The sequence below is a fragment of the Eriocheir sinensis genome, chromosome 2, assembly GCF_024679095.1.
Source record: "Eriocheir sinensis breed Jianghai 21 chromosome 2, ASM2467909v1, whole genome shotgun sequence".
NCBI classification, from domain to species: Eukaryota; Metazoa; Arthropoda; class Malacostraca; order Decapoda; family Varunidae; genus Eriocheir; species Eriocheir sinensis.
The window spans coordinates 20686924-20713799 of record NC_066510.1 but is presented as its reverse complement, the minus strand read 5'-3'; the positions used below and the strand labels follow the sequence as shown (position 1 = coordinate 20713799).

The 26876-nt window shown below is 41.4% G+C and overlaps 1 protein-coding gene across 1 annotated transcript; it reads left to right on the top strand.

Annotated features, from left to right (window-relative positions):
* The first annotated feature begins 2280 nt into the window (after window positions 1-2280).
* LOC126998287 (ubiquitin carboxyl-terminal hydrolase 32-like) lies at window positions 2281-24984 on the top strand. The gene is made up of 22 exons (XM_050859777.1): window positions 2281-2455; window positions 6668-6795; window positions 7170-7275; window positions 7528-7649; window positions 11033-11192; window positions 11362-11543; window positions 11634-11805; window positions 12056-12219; window positions 12438-12605; window positions 12724-12866; window positions 13209-13403; window positions 13571-13706; window positions 14274-14414; window positions 14571-14715; window positions 16045-16223; window positions 16744-16909; window positions 17201-17445; window positions 17659-17832; window positions 18135-18309; window positions 22495-22646; window positions 24142-24325; window positions 24845-24984. Exons 1-22 carry the CDS (start codon window positions 2398-2400, stop codon window positions 24982-24984), a joined length of 3435 nt encoding a protein of 1144 aa, XP_050715734.1. The 5' UTR covers window positions 2281-2397.
* The last annotated feature ends 1892 nt before the right edge of the window (window positions 24985-26876 follow it).

The window sequence follows — 26876 nt, the reverse complement described above, 5'->3', positions numbered from 1 at the left end:
TAATAATAATAATAATAATAATAATAATAATAATAATTGACCTGATTCACCTCACCATAACCAACATTCACACAAAAATCTGTCGATAACGTTAGCCTTCTTAGGTGATCAATGAAAATCAGAAACACCAATCGTGTAATCTGCTCCTTTTTTTTTTTTTTCTTACCATCGGCTCCAAGTGTTGAGTTATTCCCCTATGTGGTATTAGGAGAAAGGTTAGTGTGTCAGGCGGCCGGAGAGAAGCTGAGAGAAGGGTGTCATTCAATATGGAGGAGCCGTAATCCAGTCACCTATCGCCGACGGGCTCGCTGTGGTTGAATGGTGGGCATCCAACTTCATTCCTGTGAACACGGGAGTGAGGTAGGGCTGCGTCTTTGCCCCAGCCCTTCTCAGCACTTGTATGGGCTGAGTAGAGTTGTGGCCCGAAGTCATTGCGAAGCATCTAATGCCGAAACCAGGGTCAACGACCTTGTTTTTGTTAATGATTCGGTAATCCGAAGAGACACTGATGATGGCTCTCGATGCACTACACTACACGAAGAGATAAAGCCTTTGGGACTTTAAACCAAGGGACAGGAGTTTGGAGGCTTACCTGATGAAACTGTACAGCCTGTTCATGCGTGTGGCAAGGCCATCGAGATCTTGGGAAACTTCAAATTCTTTAAATAGGGAAGTGCAGACCGACGGGTCACGTGAAGAAGTCCGGAGGGCGGCTATAGGCCCACGGTGTTATGGACTCGCTGACCGCGAGTATAGCGCAAAAACTGTGGGGGATCGCTGGTATGATTGTTTCAAATCGGTGATTACTCTGTGAGACGGAATCAAGGCCCTTCACCTGCATTCCTGTATCTCCGTCAATATGAGGATGTGGCACGCTAACCAGACGTCGAGCGTGCTTGCCGGTTTGTATTTGTGAGACAATCATGAGTGGAGGAGGTCAAGGGAACGCTCACAAAGCTCGTGGCCTGAGCAAGACAGACATATATTATGAAAAGGCGCCTTCAAGGAGACATCCTAGGAGGGACACCGGGGAAGGCGCCGTGGGGTGGACCCCTGGGGTGGACGAGGCAGAGCTCCCCCTGGCGTATACCTTCGTAAGCTCTGTTAAGGGACTGATTGACACCGAGAGAGAGGGATAGGCACAGAAGCTTAATTCCGCTTCAGACACTGAGGTCGAAGGGTCACAACGTGTGCTTCCTCCTGGCGCGAGGCAGAATATTGCCATCGAATGGTAGTATCCCCCCCCCTCACCCCCCCCTGAAAGTTAGTGGCGATTATGGCGGTGAAGGTGATGAAAATATCGATACTATTGCTATTGTTTTTTTTTTTATAATAACAATAATAGTCATAATAGAAATAAATAAATACATAAATAAATAAAAAAATATATATATATATATATATATATATATATATATATATATATATATATATATATATATATATATATACACACACACACACACACACACACACACACACACACACACACTTTTTTTTTTTTTAAGTTCATATTGGTAAAAAGGGAATATTTGGTTGTCTAATTCGCAGTAACTTTAGTGATGTAGTTATGACAGCCTCACACGCAGCAGTAAGGCCCTGCCCCAGACAATAACACAGGCCGCCGCGCCGAGCCCTCCCCCCGCCCAGCAGACGACGGCGCCGCGGGTGTCGTCGGCCGCCACCAGGGATGGACAGAACTTGTTGTTTTCATGTAGGGTAAAAGTATATTACTAAGATCTAATTATTTACTTTTAATATTTTCGAATCAACGTCCAAGTGCTATAATTCTGAAGGCTCGATTTGGTTTTAGGATCACCGCCCCGACGTTTTTCAGGAAGAAGCAGGTTACACCACACACCAACGCAAAGCAAAATTAACTATATATCATTAATCTGAGTACTTTTAAGGGTAAAATTCCACTAAGATTATGTAAATCCAGTAAGATTGTTTATCATTTATCATAGTTTATAGACCGAAGACAGTCGAGCTTCAAATCGTTCATAATGAAAGCCCACATTAATATAATCAATGCAGAAGATAGGAAATATCTGATTTTCCTTGATTTCCAATGGCATAACAGAATGTTCCTGGGAAAGTGTGTAATTGTTATAGGGCTGGGCAGGTACCGCTAATTTTAGTACCGGTGATATCGGCATTGAAGACGGCGGCACCGGTACCGGTACTGTCAAGCCAGCGGCTGATTGCGGTACCAGTGCACTGGGTCGCTTGGTGCCGATATCGGTACCGCTAAGTAGGTACCGCTATTACCGGTACCAGTACTGCTATTCTCAGTAAACAGCGAGGCCACGAAGGGGTGAGGCGCACGGTGCCTCGTCCGTGTTTTCTCCTCCCTCCCTTTATTACTCGTACATGTAGGCGGCGGGCGATGACGAGATGGGCGGGAAGGAAAGCAAACCGATTTCCCTCTCCTATGAAGAGGCGATGAAAAGAGGTAAGGGAGGTGTTTTTGTTGTTTGTTTGTCAGCGGAAGGAAGGTGACAGGCTCGTCTTATTCCTCAAGTTTCTGTCTCTGGCCTCGTCTGTCCCTCAAGGCCCCGTCCCAGGCTGCTGCCGTCCCCAAGCTGCTGTGTGGAGGCCCATCTCACTGTTTACCCTGAAGACCGAGGCAGCAGGAGCTATTTTTTCTTCCACTACGCAGAACGTCACAGGAATACCTATATGCGGGGTTCCTTTTCTGCCTTATCAGCACTTCCAGCAGACCTTGAGCGATCACCAACCCTTTAACGCCAGCAACAACACTCACACGAAGGCAGCACCCCTAGCCAGCCTGTGTTCTCCGTGTCGCAGGTCAGGGTGAACAATTAGGTCAGGTCAGAGCAGGTCGCAGGTTCAGATGGCGGAGGTTATTTACGTTGTCACCTGTGTTGCTGATCTCCGCCAAGGGTCATCACTCGTTCCTGACCAGCCTCTTGAGTGTGGGAGTCAGTGGTGTGCTGCAGGGACCTGTGTGCACTGACAGAGTGGTGCTGCAGGGCGAGAAAGGCAGCTCAAGGCCACCATAGTATGTTCATAGTTGATGCAATCCTCTTTTTCATCCTTGATGGCACCCTGCCACCATCTTTGTTTTCATCATTACCTGTAGGGTGTAGAAATGAATGGCAGATGGTTTAGTTGGATTAGTAATCTCACTAAATGATAGAAAAGTCTTGCAAGATTTCAGTGAGGATTCTGGATTCAGACTAAAAATAAATAAATTAGTTTTCAGAAAAGGATTGATTGATTGAAATTTTGCATTTAAGCTTTTTGAAACCCTACTTCAATAACAAATACCGTAAAACGGGGTAATTTGGGACAATTTTTTGGTAATTTTGGGATAATTAATGAACAAATTATGTGAAAATAAATATTTAATTGGTTTGGATTGCAGAATATAGGGCTAGCTAAGCTGCTAAAGGTTTTCAAAATAAAAGGAATCTTTTTCCTATTTTTCTCAAATTTTTTAATGCCCGTCCCGAATTACCCCTTACTTTAGGGTATATTGGGACGGCTAGCAGTATAATGGAAAAAAAAACATAACAAAAATGACCTTCACAGACAAAATTGATATATACTATCAACTTTAGAAAAAAGTACATACCAAAACCAAATCAACGCATCAGCAATCTGCCAAAACAGTCTTTGAATAAGAGTATTCCTTTATTAATCATTGGTTTCTCTAATTTAAGCACGATGTCATAGCAACTGGTTCCATATTTGTCTCTGTTCTCTGGATACTTGAAGGCTACAAAGCCTTGCACTGACTTGTGTAACTGAGTTTTTCTCAAGTAATCACCTTTTCTTTGCACTGGGGACTGGAGGTCTGTTTCTCTAATTGTTTTAACTCCCTCCATCACCAGGTCAGAAACTTGTTCTCTTGTCTGTAGGACTGATGGTTCTTCGTTGGATATTTTTCTTATGATCTTGTCTGCATCTATTGGAAAAATCCCAGATCCTTTAAATGCTATTTTTACAAGATGTCACATCTCCCAGTTGGCCTAGTAAATTGCTCAACAAGTGGGGGAAATGTTGTTTGGATAGGGTGGTAAACTTCCTCCCTAGGCTCAGCTTCCAGTCTGTGAGAACCTTGTACCACTTCCTCTTCATTTGTCCATATACCCCAACATCAAGGGGCTAAATATATTAAAAAAATCTAAGAAAAGCGCTTTTACGTCATCCCATCCCAAATTATCCCAAGTCTATTGTGTAGCATTTTTCACAAAATGCATTCAGCTCAGATCCGTAAAACATGTTTGCAAACTTACCTCATAGGACAAGGATTCTGGGTTAAGATTCGTTTTAGGTCCGTGCCAGTATCTCATTACCTACCTTATGAAACATCACTCTCTTCATATATCTTTTCTACAAACCGTCAACAGTCATGGAAACGCTTTGAAAATCCAATTCAAGGACTTTTTTTTTACTCTTGCAAATAAGGGATAATGTTTACAAAAGCGCGTCGCCTCCTTTGGTGCTGGCCGCGGCGGGTGTTGCGAGAAATACCTCCTCGCTGAAATAAGTCACATATACATGAGGGGGGGTCAAGGGGGCGTTAGTAGGTCGTAAAGTTCGGTTGGAGTAGTTTAAATATGCTCCCCGACCCTAAGCCCTCTGCGAGCTATTTTGCGGCTGCAGCGTCGCCGCGGCCAGCAGAGGAGGCGACGCGCTTTCGTAAACATTATCCCCTATTTTCAAGAGTAAAAAAAAAGTCCTGGAATTGGATTTTCAAAGCGTTTCCATGACTGTTGAAGGTTTGTAGAAAAGATATATGAAGAGATAGTGATGTTTCATAAAGTAGATTATGAGATACTGGCACGGACCTAATACGAATCTTTACCGGATTCTGGCCTCTAAGTTTCTGGACTGCATCTGTACAACAAATCGTGTAGATGAACTAAAGTGTTCCCTTTATGCAGAGGGTGGGTTTAAAGGTCCACATTTAAAGGGCAGAATGTGGAAGGACATTTAAATATTTAAGAGTTTTACTTTTTATAAAATTTTAGGGAATTTTGAGCCCTACCCTCTACAGGTCCTAAAGTAAAGGTTTTAATTATTTGGAATCCTCTAATTAATCTCTTACATAATTAATTCAATCATCCCAAATTACCCCTAATGTCCCAGATTACCCCGTTTTACGGTAACATTTGTGAATCTTGATTAAAAAAATAAAAATAAACCTTATCATTGGCTTCCCATTTCCTGTTAGCCCAAAAGTGTGTAGCTTCATGCAAGGGGTATACTGTTACTATAGGCTGCACTGCCTGTTAACAAATGTCTAATATTATCAGTCATGCATGGTTGACAAGCACCATGTTTGTGATCTTTTGGGGTTGACTCATATGCTGGACTCCAAAATCATTACCTACCTTGATTACCCACCCAGTAGGGTCACTCCCACCTGGCAGTCCATGGCAGTTGAATATATCTGCTCCCATGCTACTGTTTCTACTTTGTTTATGCCTGTGGCCCTGTGTTTGTATGCTGCCTCTCCTTGAGCTAAATTACTTGGCAGGGTCATTCAGATTGCTATTACTCATAATAATAATAAGAATAGTTTTATTTTGCCCATCGGCATATATAAAGAACAGGACAAGTAAATGAACGAAAACAAAATCGAGATACATATGAGGACACCTCTCCTCCCGAAATTGACCTCTCTTTTGGTCACCTCTTTTGATTCTTTTTATTGGAGCAGTGAGTAGCGGGCTTTTTTATTATTGTTTCCTTTTTTGTGTGCCTTTGTTGTAAAAAAAAAAAATAGATGACAGCTTTATGATTATATATGAGTGTGCACAGCACACTTGTGCACAATCTACGCGTACAGAAGGTCCAGCCTCTCCCACCGCATAGGTCCACATACATAGACCGAGCTCTGTCTGATGGAGGTGATGATGGTGTTCCCAGATTGTTCCACTCTACTCCTCATACTGTACGCAGCGTGGCGACGCAGCACACCCAGACAGTTCATCCCGTGCTTGGTGAAGGCCAGGGATGAGCTAGTCCATCTAGGAAGCCCCAGAAGCCACTTAAGGATGTCGTTATGGCAGACCCTAAGATGGTTCATGGAGGCAGCCCTATGCCGTGACCACAGCATGAAGAAGACTGCCCACCTAAAAGTGACAGTTCCAGAGTTGAAGCTACAGCTTTTGCAGTAGGATCTAGGCTCTGAAGCCATGGATGTCCTAAGTTACATAATACATTAAATTCTTTTCAAGTATCAAGCTTACTTTTCATGAGATTTGGGGGCTGTGACCTTTGGGGGATAAACATATTAGGTAGACAAATTATTCAAAATAGATCCCAAGTTAATGACCATTTGATCAGAATCAAGACTTAGACATTCAAGCCCTCAGACAAAGAAAGACAAGGCAAGTCTTATGGCTAATTCTAAAGCTAACTTCTCCCCCCCAAAAAAATTGTAGTAGTGTGGAGCGAGAGAGTTGGAAGTAGCAGGATTGAATGTGCTGAGAGGGAGTGCCAGAACAGGGAGAGATGGAGACACTTCTGCTTACGGCCACCCCCTGGAGGGAAGTTCCCGCGAGGGAGCAAGGCATCGGAGACATAGATAAATAGATTGATACTTTATTTAAGGTTTATAAAATCCTATAGTATGTATGCAAGGTAATTTCTTTGTATCTTGCATGCCTAACCTATATTTTTCTTCCAGTTAGTGATGCTGAATTTACAAGACTCAAAGATGCTTACAAGAGGACAGCAACTCTCAATGGAGCCATTACCAAGCAGGCCTTCATCAGAGAGGTCTTGGGTGATGGCGTCCCATTGCAGTTGGCAGAGGTAGAGCATAGTTGACCTTATGTGTTGTTATCCCTATTGTATGTAATGTTTTGTATTGGAAAGCTGACAACCTGATCACGACTGAAATGGTTGTGAAAGCTTATTAGCATGTTAATTTTTAGATATTTGTGTTGCTTAGGTCTATATTGGTTATGCATCCATAAACATTCACAGTTGATTTTTGTAATACTAAAGTGATTTATAATGAGTCAAAAGTAATTTATATTAGAGGAAAGAAAACATTTCATTTTGCTACGTAATGAGCTATAATTGTAGCCATTTGGAGCCACATGAACATTGCAGCCTGCTTCATGGGGAGTGTGTGGGGATCACCACCAATTTTAGGAAAGGTGACATATTTATTTCCCTTGCAGCTTATATTTCTGGCTTGTGGAGGCACAGCAAAAGGGATAACATTCAAAGACTTGCTGTGCAGCCTGGTGCTCCTGACGCGTGGCAACAAGGATGAGAAGATAAAGTGTAAGTAGATCAGTTTGTTCTTGCAGCCTCTCTGTCAAACTCTATCTTGGAAATTCAGGTATGTCTAAGTTTCTAAAACAAGATTACACTGAAAAGATATGAAAGAAATGTGTTTTTAGTAAAAGTCTTAGGTGAGGGACTTTCATTGAGTTTTTGTTTAGTTTTCCTTCAAAATATTATTAGATGAAAATAATTTCATAGGCAAAATATCTCCTGTGCAACTCTCTTAAATTTCAAATTTTCTATTTCCAGTTATATTTGGAGTTTACGCCAATGAATCCGGGACGCACATCATTCGGAGCGAAATGCTCCGTCAGCTCCAGGCGACTGAGAGAGGATACACACCAGAAATTCTCCATAAGTGCTTTGGACAGGTAAGAAATTTTTCTCCTACTTTTTTAGTTAGTCATTTTATGGGAGAGATTTTTGTCTTTCCTCCACTGACTTCTACTTTTATTTTTAAAGTTTTCTTGGCCTCTGTGATGCGCTAATGTGTGAAAAAATTATTTGTGAAGAAATTATGAGGGATTACACATAACCATAAATTAGAATCTTTAAAAAAAAATAAAACTTGAGCAGCACTTACAAGTGCAAACTGCTTGCACTTATCTTATGCTTTTAAACTGCATCAGCACGAGCTTTAGGTTTATGAAATATGTGACTGAAAGTTCAATGTGATAAATACTGATGGTATAGACCAGGGCTACTCAACTGGCGGCCCGCGGCCCGAATCCGGACCTTCTGAGTGTCGTAGCTGGACCCCAGACTCCAGTAGAAAATATAATTAAATAACACGAATATCCAGGCGATGAATTCTTGCAAGTGTATTTCTTCGACTGGCTGTAAGCCCTACAGTGAGTCAAGGAAATACACTTGGAAAAATCCATCACCAGAACATTCATGTAAAATAATTATGTCTTTTTTTACTCCTGGACACTAGGGTCCAATTACAGTATTTATCCGGACCTCTGCATACATTTGAACTTGTCTAACTGGACCTTTACCCATAATAGTTGAGTAGCCCTGGTATAGACTGTATGTGCTACCAGTTGACCTCCTTGCGGCTTCAGGGCCCTTGCAAGAGAATAAGCAGTTTATACGTTAAACTACAGTGGAGACTCAATACTCGAACTTAATTCATTCCAAATGGCGAGTATCAAAAAGTTTGACTACCGATACCTATAAATCAGGTAATTCGTTCTAACCTTAGCAAAACCTTAAGTTTACAAAAATTTCAATGTAAATTTTTTTATAATTTTGATTTTTACTTACCGTAAGTGAAGGCTGGTGATGGATAACGTGGAAGAGGAGGGGAGGAGAAGGGAGGTTATTCGTCGGAGGATGAGTCACCGTCTGGTAACTCGTCTCCTGGTGTGATTCCTCTGAACCCACTAGTGGAGGGCTGTGGCTCACTAACACTTGCACTCTCACTAGATTCCTTTTTCAACAAGAATCTGTCTAATGCGATCTGCCTTTGCCTTTTTTTCAAAATGTCTCTGAAATACTGCATCAAATTTTCATCAAACTGGTTTATGTTTCTGTGTACGTCAGCAATATCAGGGTGGCACCTCTCCAAAAAGTTTCCCAGCTCTGTCCACTGCCGCAAATATTTCTTGATCTCTGCAGTGGAGACTCTTTCCTTGCTGTTCCCCTCCTCCTCCCCTGAAGACAGCTCCTCAGTTACCTCCTGCAGCTATTCCTGGCGAAGTTGACGCAGCTCATCAGTGGTAAGGTCTTCAGAGTGTGCTTGCACCAGCTCCTCCACATCATCACTGTCCACCTCAATGCCTATGGCCCTCCCCAGAAACACAATGTCCTCCACCACAGCAGACTCCTGGACTGAAGGCTCGAATCCCTCAAAATCCTTGGCTGTCACACAGGTCAGCCACAGATTTTTCCAGGCAGACTGCAAGGACCCCACAGAAACTTAACCCCAGGCTTTATCTATAAGCCTTAGGCAGTGGAGGATATTGAAGTGATTCTTCCAAAACTCCCTCAGAGTGAGCTCTGTTTCAGAAGTCACCTCAAAGCACCTCTCAAAAAGTGCTTTTGTGTACAGCTTCTTAAAGCTGGCGATGACATTCTGGTCCATGGGTTGGATCAGTGGCATGGTGTTGGGGGGGAGGAACATCACTTCGATGAATTTATACCCCTTTCCCAATTCTTCTTCCATGCCTGGAGGGTGTGCAGGGGCATTGTCCATCAACAGGAGGGCCTTGAGTGGTAGATTCTTCTCTATTAGGTATGTCTTCACTGCAGGTGCAAACACCTCCACAAACCACTCCATGAGAACTGCCTGGTTGTCCAGGCTTTCTTGTTTGCCCTCCACATCACACTGAGTTTGCTCTTTTGCACACCGTTCTTCTTGAATGGCCTGGGGTTTTCCGAATGGTACACCAGCAGCAGTTTAATTTTGCAGTCACCGCTTGCATTGGCGCACAGAAGCAGGGTTAGCCTGTCTTTCATGGGCTTGTGTCCTGGCAAACACTTCTCTTCCTTTGTTATATAGGTCCTGTTTGATAGTTTTTTCCAAAACAGGCCTGTCTCATCACAATTAAAGACCTGTTGTGGGATTAAGCACTCCTTATCCACAAATTTCTTAAATTCAGTCACAAACTTCTCGGCGGCAACTTTGTCAGCACTTGCGGCCTTGCCGTGCCTCACAGCAGAATGAATTCCAGTTCTCTTCTTGAAATTTCCAAACCACCCCTTACTAGCTTTAAAATCTTCACTGGAGTCAGAGGTAGTATCACAAATAAGATCACCATGGAGCCGCCTAGCCTTCGCACAAATTATGCCCTCTGACATAGAATCACCACCCATCTACCTTTCGTTTATCCACACCATCAACAATTTTTCCATTTCTTCCACTGCTGCAGGTCGCTTAAGTTGCTTTTTCACACCCATCGCCACATCAGCTCCCTTAATGGCCTTGTTCTTCAGTATGGTGGCTACTGTAGATTTCGCCATACAATACTCAGCTGCAAGATCGGTGATTCTTGCTCCTTTCTCGTATTTATCAGTAATCTCCTTTTTCCATTCAATGGTTATCACTACATTCTTCCTTTTAGGCTTATTTTCACCACTAATAAGCCTCTTTGGTGCCATTGAAAGTTTCTAAATGAAAAAACACAGACAGAACACAGGAGAATGTTGTTGTTCTCACGACCGCGGCGGGACAACTGGCGGCAGCGGGGAGGGAGAGGCCAGGAGCCTTTGTTTACAACCACGTGTGCGGACGTTCGAGTACCAGATATTTTTTCGAGTACCAAGTCAAACTTTTGCGTTCGAGTATCAAAAAGTTTGACTTCCAAGACGTTCGAGTATTGAGTCTTCACTGTACTTCAAATAAGTGCTGCTTATAAAAACCCTCAAATTCCATATTAGTATCTTTCATCATAAGTTCTTGAAGTACATCTTGAGGTATTCTTAGCAGTAAATCATCATATGGAGCAGACCTTGAGTCAGGTGACAGAAGAGTGTAGGGAATGGTGTGTGGCAGTCAGCAGCAGTGAAGGGGCTATGAGGAGAGTTGCCATCATTCACTATTATTCTTTGTAGCTTTATGACTGGCTCCCAAGTGATGGGGATGCTGATAGAGATCTGAATAGGAGAGCCAGGCAAATGTAAAATACTGCATGGTATAATCATACATGTACTATGTGTAGTTCCATCTCTCATTTTGGGTGATTTTTTTAAAATTCAAAGCTCATCTCTCATGCTCTGATATATGGTAGAAATAAATTCTAAATTTCAGAGTGAAAGAATATCCTATGAGGAGTTTAGAGAGTGGCTCCTCGCTCACCCAGACGCCACAACTGTCACCCGTTGGCTGCTGGCTGAGCCTTGCCATGTCTCCCTTTCCAATGACCTAGAGACTCCTACATTCTACCAGACGCTGGCTGGGGTCACACATTGTGAGTGTAGCCTTATGTTTGGGAGGTGTTTCTTTTTGCTTGGAATGTGTCATGAAAATGTATGCAAGAGTAGTTTTCTTTCTAAAGATTTAAGTAATTTTCCCACTGAGTGCCTATCATCCTCATATATATCCCTACTCTCACCTTACCAGAATTTCTTTACTTTCAGTGGAAGAAAAAGACATCCTGGAATTAGAAAAACGATATTGGTTTTTGAAGGGTTCATCACCCTCAGGAAAACTTGATCCAGATACTCTTGTTCCCATGATCTCTCCACCACTACCCTTGATGCTGGCAAGAGGTGTTTTCAATGCATTTGATGAAAACCGAGATAATCACATTGACTTTAAGGTACAAGTCCTTCTTTGGTGTTCTTTGCATTGAATATTACTAATAACTCGCAGAATGTAATTAATCAAGTATTTGTACTTGTTCCACCAGGAAATGGCCTGTGGGATATCAGCTGCCTGTCGAGGCCCACAAACTGAAAGGCAGAAGTTTTGCTTCAAAATTTTTGATCGTGACAGAGATGGCAAGCTCTCCCATGACGAGGTGACAGCAATGGTTCAAGCGCTGCTGCTGCTGCGTGATGAAGAGCAGGAGAAAGGCAGTGGTATGGCCACCATGGATTTGATTTTAAATTTCAAGCCTTTATGTGCACTTGTACCTTTGTGTTGATTGAAGTGATATATATATATATATATATATATATATATATATATATATATATATATATATATATATATATATATATATATATATATATATATATATATATATATATATGTGTGTGTGTGTGTGTGTGTGTGAAATTGAAATTGAAATTGTACTGACACAGTAATTTATTTTGCTCTCAAAATTAGATGATGTGTGTGTGGGTGTGTCACCTGAACATGTCCAAAAGCAGGTGAAGGACTTAATGAGTCACCACGACCCAACCAATTCAGGCTCAATCACTCAGGAGGAATACTTAATGTGGACTCTTCACAATCCTCTATCCTCTGCCCTGCTCGATATAATTTTTCAGGTGAGCCAATTTCCAGCCTCATTGGAATAAATCTATTTATTCACTGTGTTCTTACTAGACTCCTTCCACCCTCTCCATTATTACTGTACCTTCCTCCTATTTTGCAACAACCTTACTCTTGGAAAATCTTCATTGAGATGCTTTTCATGATGTATGATATATATAATCTATTCCCTTTCATTTTGTACTGCTTCTTATGAATCTATTCAATTATTCAGGTGTGCCACATTGTACTGGGATTAAAGCCAAACAGCCGAGCTGAAGAGGGAGAAATAGTGTTGGGATGGCTCAGGAGAGCTGAGACCAAATCCCTCACAATAGGCCAGTTTTGGTACATCATTAACATGGACTGGTGGGGTCTTTGGCATGATTATGTTAGTCATCAGGTAATGACGAGGATTTTATAGCTTATATGAAATATTTGATATCATAAAAAACATGTAACCATCATTAAGTCAGTATAGTTGAAACTTCTTTCTTTATATATCGCTTCTGTCTCTCTAGTCACCAGGTTCTGAGAGCAGTTCGTTAAGTCCATCGTCACACAGCAGTTCACCAGCCAATTCACAGTGTGGCTCACTAAAACGTACAAAGTTACAAAAGAAGTCTGCAAATTCAGAAGGAACTGTTGCTTCAGATGTAAACAGGTTAGTGTTGGAGTTGAGGGGATGCTATAAATGTATGAGAGTAGCTATGAGTTCAGCATTGTTTCTGCTTGATACTCAATGGATGAGATAATGTCAGCATTGTAAAAGACACCTGACAGACTCTCCATGAAAAACATATACTGCTTTCCCAAATGTTACTCTCTACAACATATAGCCTTGGTGTGTAGTAGGGGGCAGGGAGACAGGTTCAGGTCTTGTCTTATCATTTACGGGAAAAGTTGAGTATAGAACAGCAGTCCCTGGAATACTGTTTGGCATGCCATCCATGGGGGATGGCAAAAAGTCGGTGTCTTTATTTATATATCAAAAATATTATTGCAGCACTGTATTTGTAACCAGCATAGCCTGCCTAGGGGGTGCTGACACAGCATCACTATCAAGCTTAGAGAATGAAGCATCTGGGCGAAGTGATCAGGCAGGACCTCGGCAAACAGCACTCCGGCATGCCTCCTCCTCCAGCCCTCGGAAAAATTTCAGTTCAAGCAATTTGTCTGTATTTAGTTATGAGGCAAACAGGTAATATATTAATGAATATATGACAAGAGGTGGTTATGTTAGAAGCAGGCAAAATATATAGGACTGTAAGAATGGTTCCTAGAGATATTGAAATTATCTTATTTTTGTACTCATGAGAGAGAAAGAGAGACCGGTCTTCACATTCTTTGTCCCACCAATCCTCACAGGTGCACCAGCGCGTCTAGTCCCAGCCACTCTCCTCGCCTCACTCGACGGACAGCAACCAGCCCTGGAGCGCTGCAGGTGCCATCTAGGCCTCCTGCTATTGACAACTCTCCCCTTGTTGAGGCAAATACAGCAAAGGCAAGTTGTGATTCTTATATATATACGTATTTCACTTAGTTATACTTGGTCTACAGACTTTAGGGTGCTAAACCAATCACCAAAGTTGATTTACTCAAATAATAAACATTACCTCACTCTGCATTTTTTGTTCATGGGTTTCTTTTTGCTACAACTCCTACTGTTCTCATCTACTACTTTTTGCAGCTCATTCACTTTCAGACAACAAGACTGTCATTTGCACAGACTTGCCACTAACAGGAGTTTCAAGTCATATTCAATTTTTGACACACTCATCTCTCATGTACCCATCCAAGGTTATATTAAAATCCAGACATCAAACACCCATTCATCACTCCCTCACTTCTCTCAAGTTTCTTTCTCGCTCTGCTACATAGCTACTCATATGCACTCATTAGCCCCCTCACAGAATGCCTATATTCTTTTTGATAAATGACTTCCCATGTTATAAGCTTTCAAATCCCACAGGGTTCCTTTGACCACCCTATCATAGCCTCTTTTTCACAATATACACATAGTATTTTAATACCAATGGTACAGGAATGTTGATATTTGGTACTTTTATAGGTCACACTCCTAACTGGCGAAGGTGGGAGACTAAAGCGAAACGTTCCCTTAGTACAAGGCCGGGACTTTGTGTTGGTTCCTGACTCCTTATGGAAAGCTCTTCAGCAGTGGTATGGCGGAGCTCCTGCCCTTCCCAGGCAGGTAAGTTGCAGTATCCAAACACATGATTGACATTGTGTGGTATTATAACTGGTTCTTAGGTCTGTTTGGAAGAGTCTGTTTAAATTCTTATACTGTCTTGCTCTGAGAAATGTATCATATATTTTATACACTAGGATTTGTATTCTTCATTTTCAGGTCATTCATGGGCGTTGTAGTGGAGAAGTGGAGCTGGAGCTGTATCCCTTGACACTGCGACTTTTCCGCCACGTCCAACAGCAGACCAGGTCCCCGAATAATTCATGGGTTGGTGTTGTTGGGGGCTATGGAGCTGCAGCCTTGAGTAAGTTCACTGACAAGTTTACTTCTAACATAAATAGCAAACACATGCATTGCAAAAAGGAGTTATGAAATAAGTCATCCAAGGAAAGAACAGGACTTAAATACAGACACAAGAGTTTTATGGAGATTGCCTATATAATAGATACTTTCAAGAGATGGTTCAATAAAATCAAGGATGAAGAGGATTGGTGATGGTAAATTATTTATAGTATACGGAAGCTGACCTGTGTAGGCTAACTGGCCTCTCGCAGACTCCTTATGTACACACACTCAAAAAAGTATCGTTACAGTGGGGTCCAACGAGTTTCACACTGAGCAACCTGGTAATCTTGGCAGGGTTGGTAAAAGTACGATCACCCCCACCACCTCAGCTCTGCTGGGGGGAGCAGGACAGGACCCCTGTAAGGGAGAGATAGAGAGGAAGGGAGACATTGAGATACCAGATATCACCATAATGTTAACATAGTGATTTTGAGTGCCACTTGTTTAAGCTTTACATTCACAAATTATAAAACAATAATGTTCATTTAATATACGTAACAGCGGTGGGTAGAAGTATTACTCCATGTCAAAGACAAAAACATCTACCATTAACACATGTCAGATATAGTTCAGTTTATAATGTGCCATCCTGGAACTAATGTTTCCACTGAACGTGTCTTTTCTCTCATGAACAAGCTGTGGGCACCTAAAAAATAAATACAACTTCAAGTTGCAATGCTAAAATCATTCTAATACAATAAAAGCAACCATGCCTGCACTGTTTTTCTAAACGTGTAATATATACGATGCTCCTATAGCGAATGTCTTAACAATAACACAAGGTGTTTATCATAATTATTGTCTCCTAAATGGATGAAATTATTCACTTGTGTGTGAAGTGTTACAGCATAATTTCATCACCCAAACACGACAATATTATAGTGCTACATACACTCCACCTGTGTGTTTCATGAAGCGTTACTGTGCCAGCTCAAATTCTACTGCTTCATTTACGAGTCCCGCTCACTTGATTCAGGCAAGTGAAGCCACACCCAACACACAGTGATACCAACATGAGTAGTATATTATCAATGGCTTCGTCCTTGGTGTCAGTTTGTATCGTGCTGAATGTGTAACGATACTTATTTGAGTGTGTGTACCTGTGTTCTTATGTATTTGCTTCTGCTATATTGGATATAGAAACTAAAATAGTCAAATTTCACTCACATTCACATAACATTTTTTCTCTCCCATTATAGCATGTAAACACACATGATATCAGTTTCTACAGAAGTATGCCAGTAAATTTAGTGCATGATTAAACCTTCTGCTTTCATTCTCTCCTCAGATTCAGCACCCTACTATGTTACTTCTCTCCCAAACACTTCTACATCTTCACCAAAGCGATACCTGGCCTACTTAGCAGCATTTAGCCGACTAGCAACCCTACGGCAGGTGTATGACTACCTGGCCTCCAAGCTACGGTTAAGAGTTGAAGACATGAGGTTGTGGTATGTGCGGGATGAGGTAAGGATGATCATTCTTCAGCTGTACTAGCAAATGAGCATGAAAAGGCTTTATCTACAGTTATAACCGTTTGATATATAGATTTAGCATACAGTGATCACTCGCATATCTGAACTAATTGGGCCAAAAATAAATCAAATACACAAAGTTTCCAGATAAATGAGGTATTGAATTCTACAAACTCTCAAACTGCTGGGCCCCACCTTGCTCACATTGCCTGCATAGCCCATGGCATTTCTTTGCCCTTAGTCATTTCCAGCAATTTGATTGTATGCTGGAAATATTAGAGTCCATCAAGAGCTAATGTGACGTAGGTGAGCACAGAGCCCACTCACAGGTATTGCATATACCCTCAACTTTACCTTTAGTTCAGATATCCGAGTGATACCTGCATTCCATCCAAAGTGTTTGATCTAGGGAATGGAGATAGAATGATATAAGACAAAACTGAACTCACCTGATATACACTGGTATATCATCTCAGAATCTCAGGGAATAATCAATTTTTGTCCTTGTACAGCCTGCTGGCATGATCTTGCTGGAAGAGGACGATGCTACTTTGGAAGAAGTGGGTGTTGCTGATCTTGCACAGGTGCTCATCGAAGTCAGAAACAAGGACCTCACTTGGCCAGAGGAAATGAGCCAGATTACTTCCACCAGAGTGATGCACACCCAGTCCAGTCAAGGTGAGACACTCACATGTATCATTGATTATGCATAAGGAAGGTTATGCATGTTTTATCCTTATTGATGCTTCCTTGGCAATTCTTTAGATCATGGCTGAAAAGTTTCCCTTTTTATACTGTTATCTTTATCCCTCTCTTGTATCATTTTGGTTTTACCCCTTACAATTCAAATGTTTAAGATGTTAATTACAAAAAATGTAGCTAAAGATCTTTTTCTTGTGAACGTGACTATAATTGCACTTCATATTTCCTCCCTAATCTCAATTAATTTTAAACATCTTTTTTAATTAGGCATGAAAGAGAAAGGTGTCACAGGGCTCAACAACCTTGGAAACACCTGTTTCCTCAATGCTGCACTCCAGTGTTGCTCAAACACCCATCCCCTTACCACTTACTTCATCAAAAGCATGCACCTGTATGAACTCAACCCAGAAAATCCATGTGGAATGAAGGGCCACATGGCAAGGCAGTATGGAAACCTGATGCAGGAGCTGTGGGCAGGAGGGGCAAGGACTGTGGCACCTCTCAAACTCAGGGTTGGTTACGATGCATTGTTTGCCTCTTAATTTTTTTATGAAAGACTTATTTGACCATGAAGTTGTTTGGTTTAGAAAAGATGGTGGTAGTTGTAGTAACAGCAGCATTTCTAATAGAAGTAATAGTGGTAAGTGTAGTAATAATGATAATAGTAGTAGTAGTAGTTATCTATGCATATAGCATTGATGAAGGCTTCTTTTTAATCTTTTTAGTGGACAATTGGGAAGTACAGTGGCAACTTCACAGGATTCCAGCAACATGATTCCCAAGAATTGCTAGCATTCCTTCTCGATGGCCTCCATGAGGACCTTAACAGGGTCCATAATAAACCATACATCGAACTCAAGGACTCAGAAGGACGGCCTGACACTCTTGTGGCTCAGGAGGTAAGTAATTATTGGCTCTCTCCTGATCTGATTTTTTTTTAGTGGTATCATTAAAGACAAGATTACCCTTCAATATCATGCACATGGTATCAGTATACATTGAAATATATCATTATGCTTCCATTTGGTATGGGCATTTGTATCAACTAACTCAGTCATAAACCACCTTATCAAAGAATTCAGGTAGGGAACTCGAGTTGGTCAGTGTATTTACATCTCAAATGGATTAAAGGGCACAAGGATTGTTTATGTATGCTAGAATTGTATTCCTTTGAAGGTAAAGCAATCCTATATCTTTCCAGGCTTGGGAAAACCATATTCTCCGGAACAAATCCATAATAGTTGATCTCTTTCATGGGCAACTCAAAAGCAAGGTCACCTGTCGAGTCTGCGGCAATGAAAGTGCAAGATTTGACCCATTCACCTACTTAACTTTACAGCTGCCAATGGAAAGTTTTGTGCATTTTGAAGTCATTGGTAAGTGTCCTAAACTCTTCAGTTTACTTGTTTGTTTTGAGTGTTTGTTAAAAATAGTTCATGCTGTTCATGCATGTTGTAAGGACATTGGGGCCACCAACAGTTTCACAAAACATGGTAGCATAGTGTATACAATGGTGTGTCTTGTGAGGAAGTCACTCAGTGAATTGACCCAGCCCATGGTTTTTTTTTTTTTTTTTTTTTTTTTTACAAGGAGACAGCTCAAGGGCACACACACAAAAAACCCCACTACTCGCTGCTCTCAAAAGAGGTGGCCGAAAGAAAGGTCAATTTCAGGAGGAGAGGTGTCCTGATACCCCCTTTTGAAAGAGTTCAAGTCGTAGGCAGGAGGAAATACAGATGAAGGAAGATTGTTCCAGAGTCTACCAGCATGAGGGATGAAAGAGTGAAGATGCTAGTTAACTCTTGCATAAGGGGTTTGGACAATATAGGGATGAGCATGAGTAGAAAGTCGTGTGCAGCGGGGCTGCGGGAGGGGGGGAGACATGCAGTTAGCAAGTTCAGAAGAGCAGTCAGCGTGGAAATATTGATAGAAGATAGAAAGAGAGGCAACATCGCGGCGGAATTTAAGAGGTAGAAGACTATCAGTAGGAGGAGGAGAGCTGATGAGACGAAGAGCCTTAGACTCCACTCTGTCCAGAAGAGCTGTGTGAGTGGAGCCTCCCCACACGTGAGATGCATTCCCCATACGAGGGCGGACAAGGCCCCTGTATATGGATAGCAACTGCGCGGGGGAGAAGAACTGGCGGAGACGATACAGGACGCCCAACCTCGAGGAAGCTGATTTAGCGAGAGAGGAGATATGAAGTTTCCAGTTGAGATTTTGAGTTAAGGATAGACCAAGGATGTTTAGTGTTGAAGACGGTGACAGCTGAGTGTTGTCGAAGAATAGGGGATAGGTGTTTGGAAGATTGTGTCGAGTTGATAGGTGGAGAAATGAGTTTTTGAGGCATTGAAGGACACAAGGTTCCTTCTGCTCCAATCAGAAATGATAGTAAGGTCTGAGGTTAAGCGTTCTGCAGCCTCCAGTCTGGAGTCGTGTACTTCCTGTTGAGAGGGTCTTCTATTGAAAGAAGTTGAATAATGCAGAGTGGAGTCGTCGGCGTATGAGTGGACAGGACAGTTTGTTATGGAAAGAAGATCATTGATGAATAACAGGAAGAGAGTGGGTGATAGGACAGAGCCCTGTGGAACGCCACTGTTGATAGGTTTAGGGGAAGAGCAGTGACCGTCTACCACCACAGAGATAGAACGGCCGGAAAGGAAACTGGAGATAAAGGAACAGAGAGAGGGATAGAATCTGAAAGAGGGCAGTTTAGAAAGCAAAGACTGGTGCCAGACTCTGTCGAAGGCTTTCGATATGTCTAGCGCAACAGAGAAAGTTTCATCGATATGGCTAAGAGAGGATGACCAAGAGTCAGTTAAGAGAGCAAGAAGAACCGCCAGTAGAACGCCCCTTTCGGAATCCATACTGGCGATCAGATAGAAGGTTAAAAGTGGAAAGGTGCTTTTGAATCTTCCGGTTAAGGATTGATTCAAAAGCTTTAGATAGACAGGAAAGTAAAGCTATTGGGCGGTAGTTTGAGGGATTGGAACGGTCACCCTTCTTAGGCCCAGGCTTTACAAAGGCATACTTCCAGCAGGAAGGAAAGATAGATGTTGATAGGCAGAGACGAAAGAGTTTGACCAGGCAGGGTGTCAGCACAGAAGCACAGTTTTTAAGGACAATAGGAGGCACTCCATCAGGTCCATAAGCCCTCTGAGAGTTGAGGCCAGAGAGGGCATAGTAAACATCATTTGGAAGAATTTTAATAACAGGCATAAAGGAGTCAGAGGGGGGATGAGTAGGAGGAATATGCCCAGAATCATCCAGGGTGGAGTCCTTACAGAATGTTTGAGCGAAGAGTTCAGCTTTAGAGACAGATGAGACGGCAGTGCTGCCGTCAGGGTTAAGGAGAGGAGGGAAAGAGGAAGAAGTGAAATTGGAGGAGATATTTTTTGGCTAGATGCCAGAAGTCACGGGAAGAATTAGAAGAAGCAAGGTGTTGACATTTTCTATTAATGAAAGAAGTTTTGGTAAGTCGGAGAATAGATTTGGCACGATTCTGGGCTGAAATGTAAAGATCAAAGTTAGCGGGAGTTCGAAGGCTCTGGAACCTTTTGTGAGCTGCCTCTCTATCTTTAATAGCACAAGAATAAGCATGATTAAACCAAGGCATGAGGAGTAGAGAAAGTACGTGGAATGTATGCCTCCATTCCAGAGACAATCACCTCTGTGATGCGCTGAGCACACACAGAGGGGTCACTCTCCTGGAAGCAGTAATCATTCCACGGGAAATCGGAAAAGTACATCCTCAGGCCGTCCCACCGAGCTGAAGCAAATTGCCAGAAGCATTGCCTCTTTGGTGGGTCCAGAGGATGTACAGGAGCGATAGGACAGGATACAGAAATAAGGTTATGATCGGAGGAGCCCAACGGAGAGAATAGTTTGACAGAGTAAGCAGAAGGATTAGAGGTAAGGAAGAGGTCTAGAATGTTGGGCCTGTCTCCAAGACGGTCGGGAATACGAGTAGGGTGCTGAACCAACTGCTCTAGGTCGTTGAGGAGAGCATAGTTGTAGGCTTGTTCACCAGGCTGGTCAGTGAAAGAAGATGAAAGCCAAAGCTGGTGGTGAACATTGAAATTTCCCAAGATGGAGATTTCAGCAAAGGGAAAGTGAGTCAAGATGTGCTCCACTTTAGAGTTCAAATAGTCAAAGAATTTTACATAGTTAGTAGAGTTAGGCGAGAGATAAACAGCACAGATGTATTTAGTAATAGAATGACAATGAAGTCTTAGCCAGATGGTGGAAAATTCAGAAGAGTCAAGGTCGTGGGCACGAGAGCAAGTGATGTCGTTGCGCACGTAGGCGCAACATCCAGCTTTTGATTGAAATTTAGGATAGAGATAGTAGGAGGGAACAGAGTAGAGGTTGCTGTCAGTAGCCTCAGAAACCTGTGTTTCAGTGAGGAAGAGAAGGTGAGGTTTAGAGGAGGAGAGATGGTGTTCCACAGAATGAAAATTAGAACGAAGACCGCGAATGTTGCAGAAATTGATAAGGAGGAGGTTCGAGGAGTTATCAGGACACCTCTCAAGTCGGCAGCCAGAAGGGGAGTCCTCCCTGGGGGAATTTATGGTCCCCCCCCCCAGGCGGGGACTCCGAGGCGGTGTTTTCATTAGCCATTTTGAATTTTGGGAAAAGGTGTGTGTGTGGTGTGAATGTAGTGTGGTGTAGAAAGAGAGAGGAACTGTCTTTTGAGAGCATGCTGAACTGCTCTCTGGTGTTGATGAGACAAAAGGGAAACAGTTAGTGTGGACATGGGAAGGGTCTTTGAAGGGCTTCAGCACCCTCCTCGCTTCCCATATATCCTCACCGGGAGTAGCTCACGCCCGTTCGGTAGGTGTCTTCCTACCTACTCCTACTTAGTGTCATGAACTTGCTCAACACAAATATATGGTGTTGATATCTTTGTTGGCAGATAAAGATTTGAATCTTATTATTCTAAGAGACAAAACATTTAGAGAGGGAGGAGTGTGGATAGTGGGGGAGCCAGATAAGCTGCCAACAGCCTGACCATGCAATGGGTCATATTGGAGCACATGGTAACAATAGTAGTGGTCCAAAACTCCCTGTCTTACTGTATGGTTCTGAGACATGACCACTGAGTAGTGACTTGGAGAGGCATGTGAGTGCCTTTGGTGTTAAATGCTTTTACAGGATCATGGGGCATCTTTGGAATGATTTTGTGTCGTATCAGTGATTATTTCATGAAATTGTATCGAGATCTGTTACCAGCATAGTCCATCATCACCAACTCTACATGGGCACATGCCACACTTCCCGAATTTTTATCCTGCTCATAGGGTTGTTTTTGTAGAAGACAACCCTGAGTGGAGAACACCAAAGCAATGCCAATGTAATTCATGGCTGAGGCAAGTTGAACAATCCTTGGAGGGCCTTGAGATGGGAAGGGAGGATGTGTGGAGGCTTGCTTTGAGGGACTGATTGGAGTGGAGGCACTGGGCAAGTGAAGCAGCACACCCCCTGTTGTCACAGTGCAACTTAGGATGACTTGGGGACAAAGCAGCTTAGCTCAACCTAACCCAGCTAATTCTTCTTTTCAGTGTTGCGTCTCGATGGCAGCGTCCCCGTCAAGTATGGACTGCGACTAAACAGTGAGAGTCGGTACTATGATGTGAAGCAGCACCTCCATGTCTTGACCAGTATACCACCACATCAAATCATGCTCAGTGATGTTTCTAATGCTCAGATTAAGGTCAGTAAAGTACTCTTGGATATCCTGATATATTCTTTATTAATTTGTGTCAGACTTGCAAGGCATCCTAATTATTTTCAAGTTATTATAATGTTCAGATTCTTGCATACAATGTCAGGTGAATTCTGTGTATGTTTTTTTAATGTTTATATTATAACAAATAGTACCAGTTATAAAACTATAAACATCTTAATTATCAGCTAAGTAAGTGATGAAAAGTGTGACTCAGGGAGTTAACTTATAATATGCTTGAAGAGTTGTGACATTGTTATAGATGTCAATGTTTAGTTTTGATGGCAAATATGTATGTACATGACACCACTGACACCCAGGAGATACACCATTACAGGCATATAATTCTGGCAGAAAATCGTTGTTACCTAATGTCGTGGTATATATATTAGTATTGCATGGTTTTCCTCAGGGTTGGCAAAAACCAATGGTTTAAAAAAAAAACATGTATTTTTTGGTTTAAACCATGTTTTTTTGGTTTAAACCACTTTTTTTTTTTTCCAGTATGTTTATTCCAGTAATTCTATCCGTATATACATATATGAGTTTGAAAAGGAATTATAGATGGATTTAGCAAAATATTCATTTGATCTTCATGCAATCTGTAAAAGAGGCAAAATGCAGCTTCTCTAACATGCTTTTTAATTGCAATGTTAAAGAGTAGTAAAACATGAAAGACCTCTTCTAATTTTCCAGTTGCATGCTACAAAAACAGTTGTAAGAGAGAGAGAGAGAGAGAGAGAGAGAGAGAGAGAGGGGGGACTTTCCTGGGTCTTTTTTAAACAATTTATCTGCTGTTTAGTGAAGTGGCATATATATATATATATATATATATATATATATATATATATATATATATATATATATATATATATATATATATATATATATATATATATAATATACCAAAATTATGTTTTCAGTTACTCTTGAGTTACAGCATTTGACTGGAGATTTGAGTTTACCAACTGACGTTTTCTTCCTGGTGTTAGTAAAATGACTGTGCATAATAAAAAATAATAAAACCACATATAATTAAAACCACAATACCTGATGAAACTAAAAAAGATTCACAAAAAACACTGGTTTTATTGATTGTTTTTTTGGTTTAAACCAGGGGTGTCAAACTCACGGCCCGCGGGATAGTCATAAATGGCCCGCGGTATCACGGTAGCTTCAATCTTGTCAATGTATTTTCTACCCTTGTTGGCCCCCATGACGGCACTTCAGAGTATGAATTGGCCCTCCAAGGGTTTTGAGTTTGACACCCCTGATTTAAACCGCCAACCCTGCTGTACATAATTAAAATCTTACATACAGTTAAAACCACAATACTGATGAAACTAACAAAGATACACACAAAAGAAAAAAAAAATGTTTTATTAGTTTGTTTAAACCACTTTTTTTTTTTTTTTTTTTTTTTTTTTTTTTTTTTTTTTTTTAACATTTGGTTTAAACCGCCAACCCTGGTTTTCCTCCACAGTATATTCCAATGGATGAAGCACGAGTGAGAGCTCTCTCTGGGAATGCCTTGTTTGCCTACGAGCTGCCTTCACCAACTTCATGCCACTCTAGTGAACTCCGGTCAACTACTCGCAGTGCCAAAGATCGTCATGTCTTCACCCACATACAACGTTCAACTTACCACAGTACCCCCTGCCTCAGAGGTTCGTTTCATGTTGTTCTTTCCTGCTTTAATTGAATCACCCCCATCACTAAAAAAGCTTAATTCCCTTTTATTGCATCTGTCTGTTCAAGCTATCAGTCTGTAGCTCTAAGACCTTGTTATTCAACTTATCATTATTTGACATTTTGCTCTTCCAACACTCCAAAATACCAACTCTTTTTTGTTGTTTTGACATGCAATGCCTGATAAGATACTTAAACTTTTTTTTTTTTTTTTTTTTTTTTTCCAAAATTACACACCATAAAAAAAATTATACGTATATATTAATTTTCAAACTGCATGCCTGCCTACCAACTAGTGCTGCCAATAGGTAAGGCAGATTTTGGCATCATTTACAGATAATACTGTTCTGTTAGTCAAAGGTGTGACTTGCAGAAAGCCGTGGATGGCTTTATTCATATCAAGAAGATCGTGTCAGTGTGATTATCCCAGTAACAATTATAATTGCAATAAAATTAATCGAAAAGAAAGTAAGTGTCTAGACTCTGAATACCTTCAGATGCTGTCAACAGTCCAACTGCAAGTGTTGGGACAATGGAGAGTGTGATATCCAGTCCAAATACACTTGAGTATGGTTCCAGTGCGTCGAGCCTGCATTCTAACTCTGGTCAACCTGCATCAAATTTAGTAAGTATATGACTGGTCTTTAACAGGATTCCAAGTTTCATAATAGTTGATGTGATTTTAGTTCATATGTTAATAAATCACAATGTAGTTATCTACTTCATTGTCTATAAGAGACTCTGACTAAAATTATTTTGCATTTTCACTCAAATCTCACCTACAGGAACAAAATGGCTGTAAGGTTCTTGAACACAAGGACAGCAATAACAGCATGGCATCATCCACCTCCTCGGAGCTGACAACAGCATCTCTCACCTCCATCCAGCATGACAATGACCTCTATAATGCTCAAAAGGGCTTCATCATTGCCTTTCACAGAAAGATGGTATGTTGTCCACATGTATGTTGTCTACATACAGTAGAGCCCCATTTAGCGCGAGAATTAGGTGGATGAATGTGGTCGCGCTAACTGAATTCACGCTAATTGAATAAAGTAACCAATATGAAAAAAATAACTTGGTGCACGCGTGGGTCTGACTTTTGGGGTTTGACAATTACTCAAAATAATCACTTACATTAAAAAAAAAAAACTTACGATTGGCTGAGCTCTGAAAACACGCTTGTGATTCTCTGGGAGTCCGATGATGTCATCGCCGGCACTCACCCGGTCAGCAGCCTCGCTGCCTTAAGGCAGTATCACACTTGGACAACCGGCAAATTCAAATTTCCATGGTGTGCGTCACACACGTGTGACGGCCAAGGTCAGTTGCCCGTATCCACATCCACAAAGTAAACAAAGCATTTGCCCTGTATCAACATGGCGTCGTCTGCTAAAGTAAGGGCTCTCGCAGCTTGTGCCGCGCATCATGGCGACTTGTGCCGCGCATCGTGGCGGCTTGTGCTGCGCATAATGGCGCCTTGTGCTGCGCATCATGGCGGCTTGGCGCAATTTTCAAAATTCAGTCGTGGTGGCTGCTCGCGCTAACTGAGGCTTTCGCGCTAATTAATTTTTTTCTTGGTAGATGGTGGCTCGTGCCAATTGCGGTTCGCGCTAATTGATCTCGCACTAAGTGTGGCTCTTCTGTATATATATATATATATATATATATATATATATATATATATATATATATATATATATATATATATATATATATATGTTTGTGTGTGTGTGTGTGTATATGTAGGGTGAGGTGGGGGTAATCCGAACTACTAAGGGAAAAATATTTATTAAAAGTCAGAAAAACAACTATTGAAAAACATTGGTTGTAAAATATACCTCTGGTACAAGGCTATCTTGGTGATTTTTTTCAAAACTGTAAGAAATATACACAGTTCACAGTTAAGTTTTTTTCAAAGGGGTACGACTGTCCGGATCACCCCCACTATAGGGGGTGTTCCAAACTTGGTATAGGGGTGATCCATACACCACCATTTTTACTAATATAATGAATCAGAATATTGTTTTAAATGTTATCCTCAAATAAAATATTGAAAGCAAATGAACTAAGAATATTCAATCACAACAAATTAAACTAGATTGTAATGAATTCACAAACAATTTCATATTGCATACCAGGTAGTATGTATTGGAGGCTTGTATAAAACCAAGTACATTTTATAGTGTTTGGATACATAGTTTTTGTTTGGGATCAGTGGGCATTTAAATGGGATTTAAATAGGGAGTAGACCGAACTGTTCGAGATACCCTCGATGTACTTACGTAATGTAGCCAGCCATGAGGAACCAAGAAATGGCTGGACTGCATAATTTTTCAGCAGATATCATGGTAGATACATAGTTGTCACTAATAACAGTCATACCACTGGAATCAGCACACTTTCGCAGTCATGAAACACTATATATGAGAAACCTGAAATATAACATCAAGCATCGAAAAAATCTAAAAATTCACCTGACGGTCTGACGACTCACGTGGTTAACAAAAGTCTGCCGTCATCTTGAGG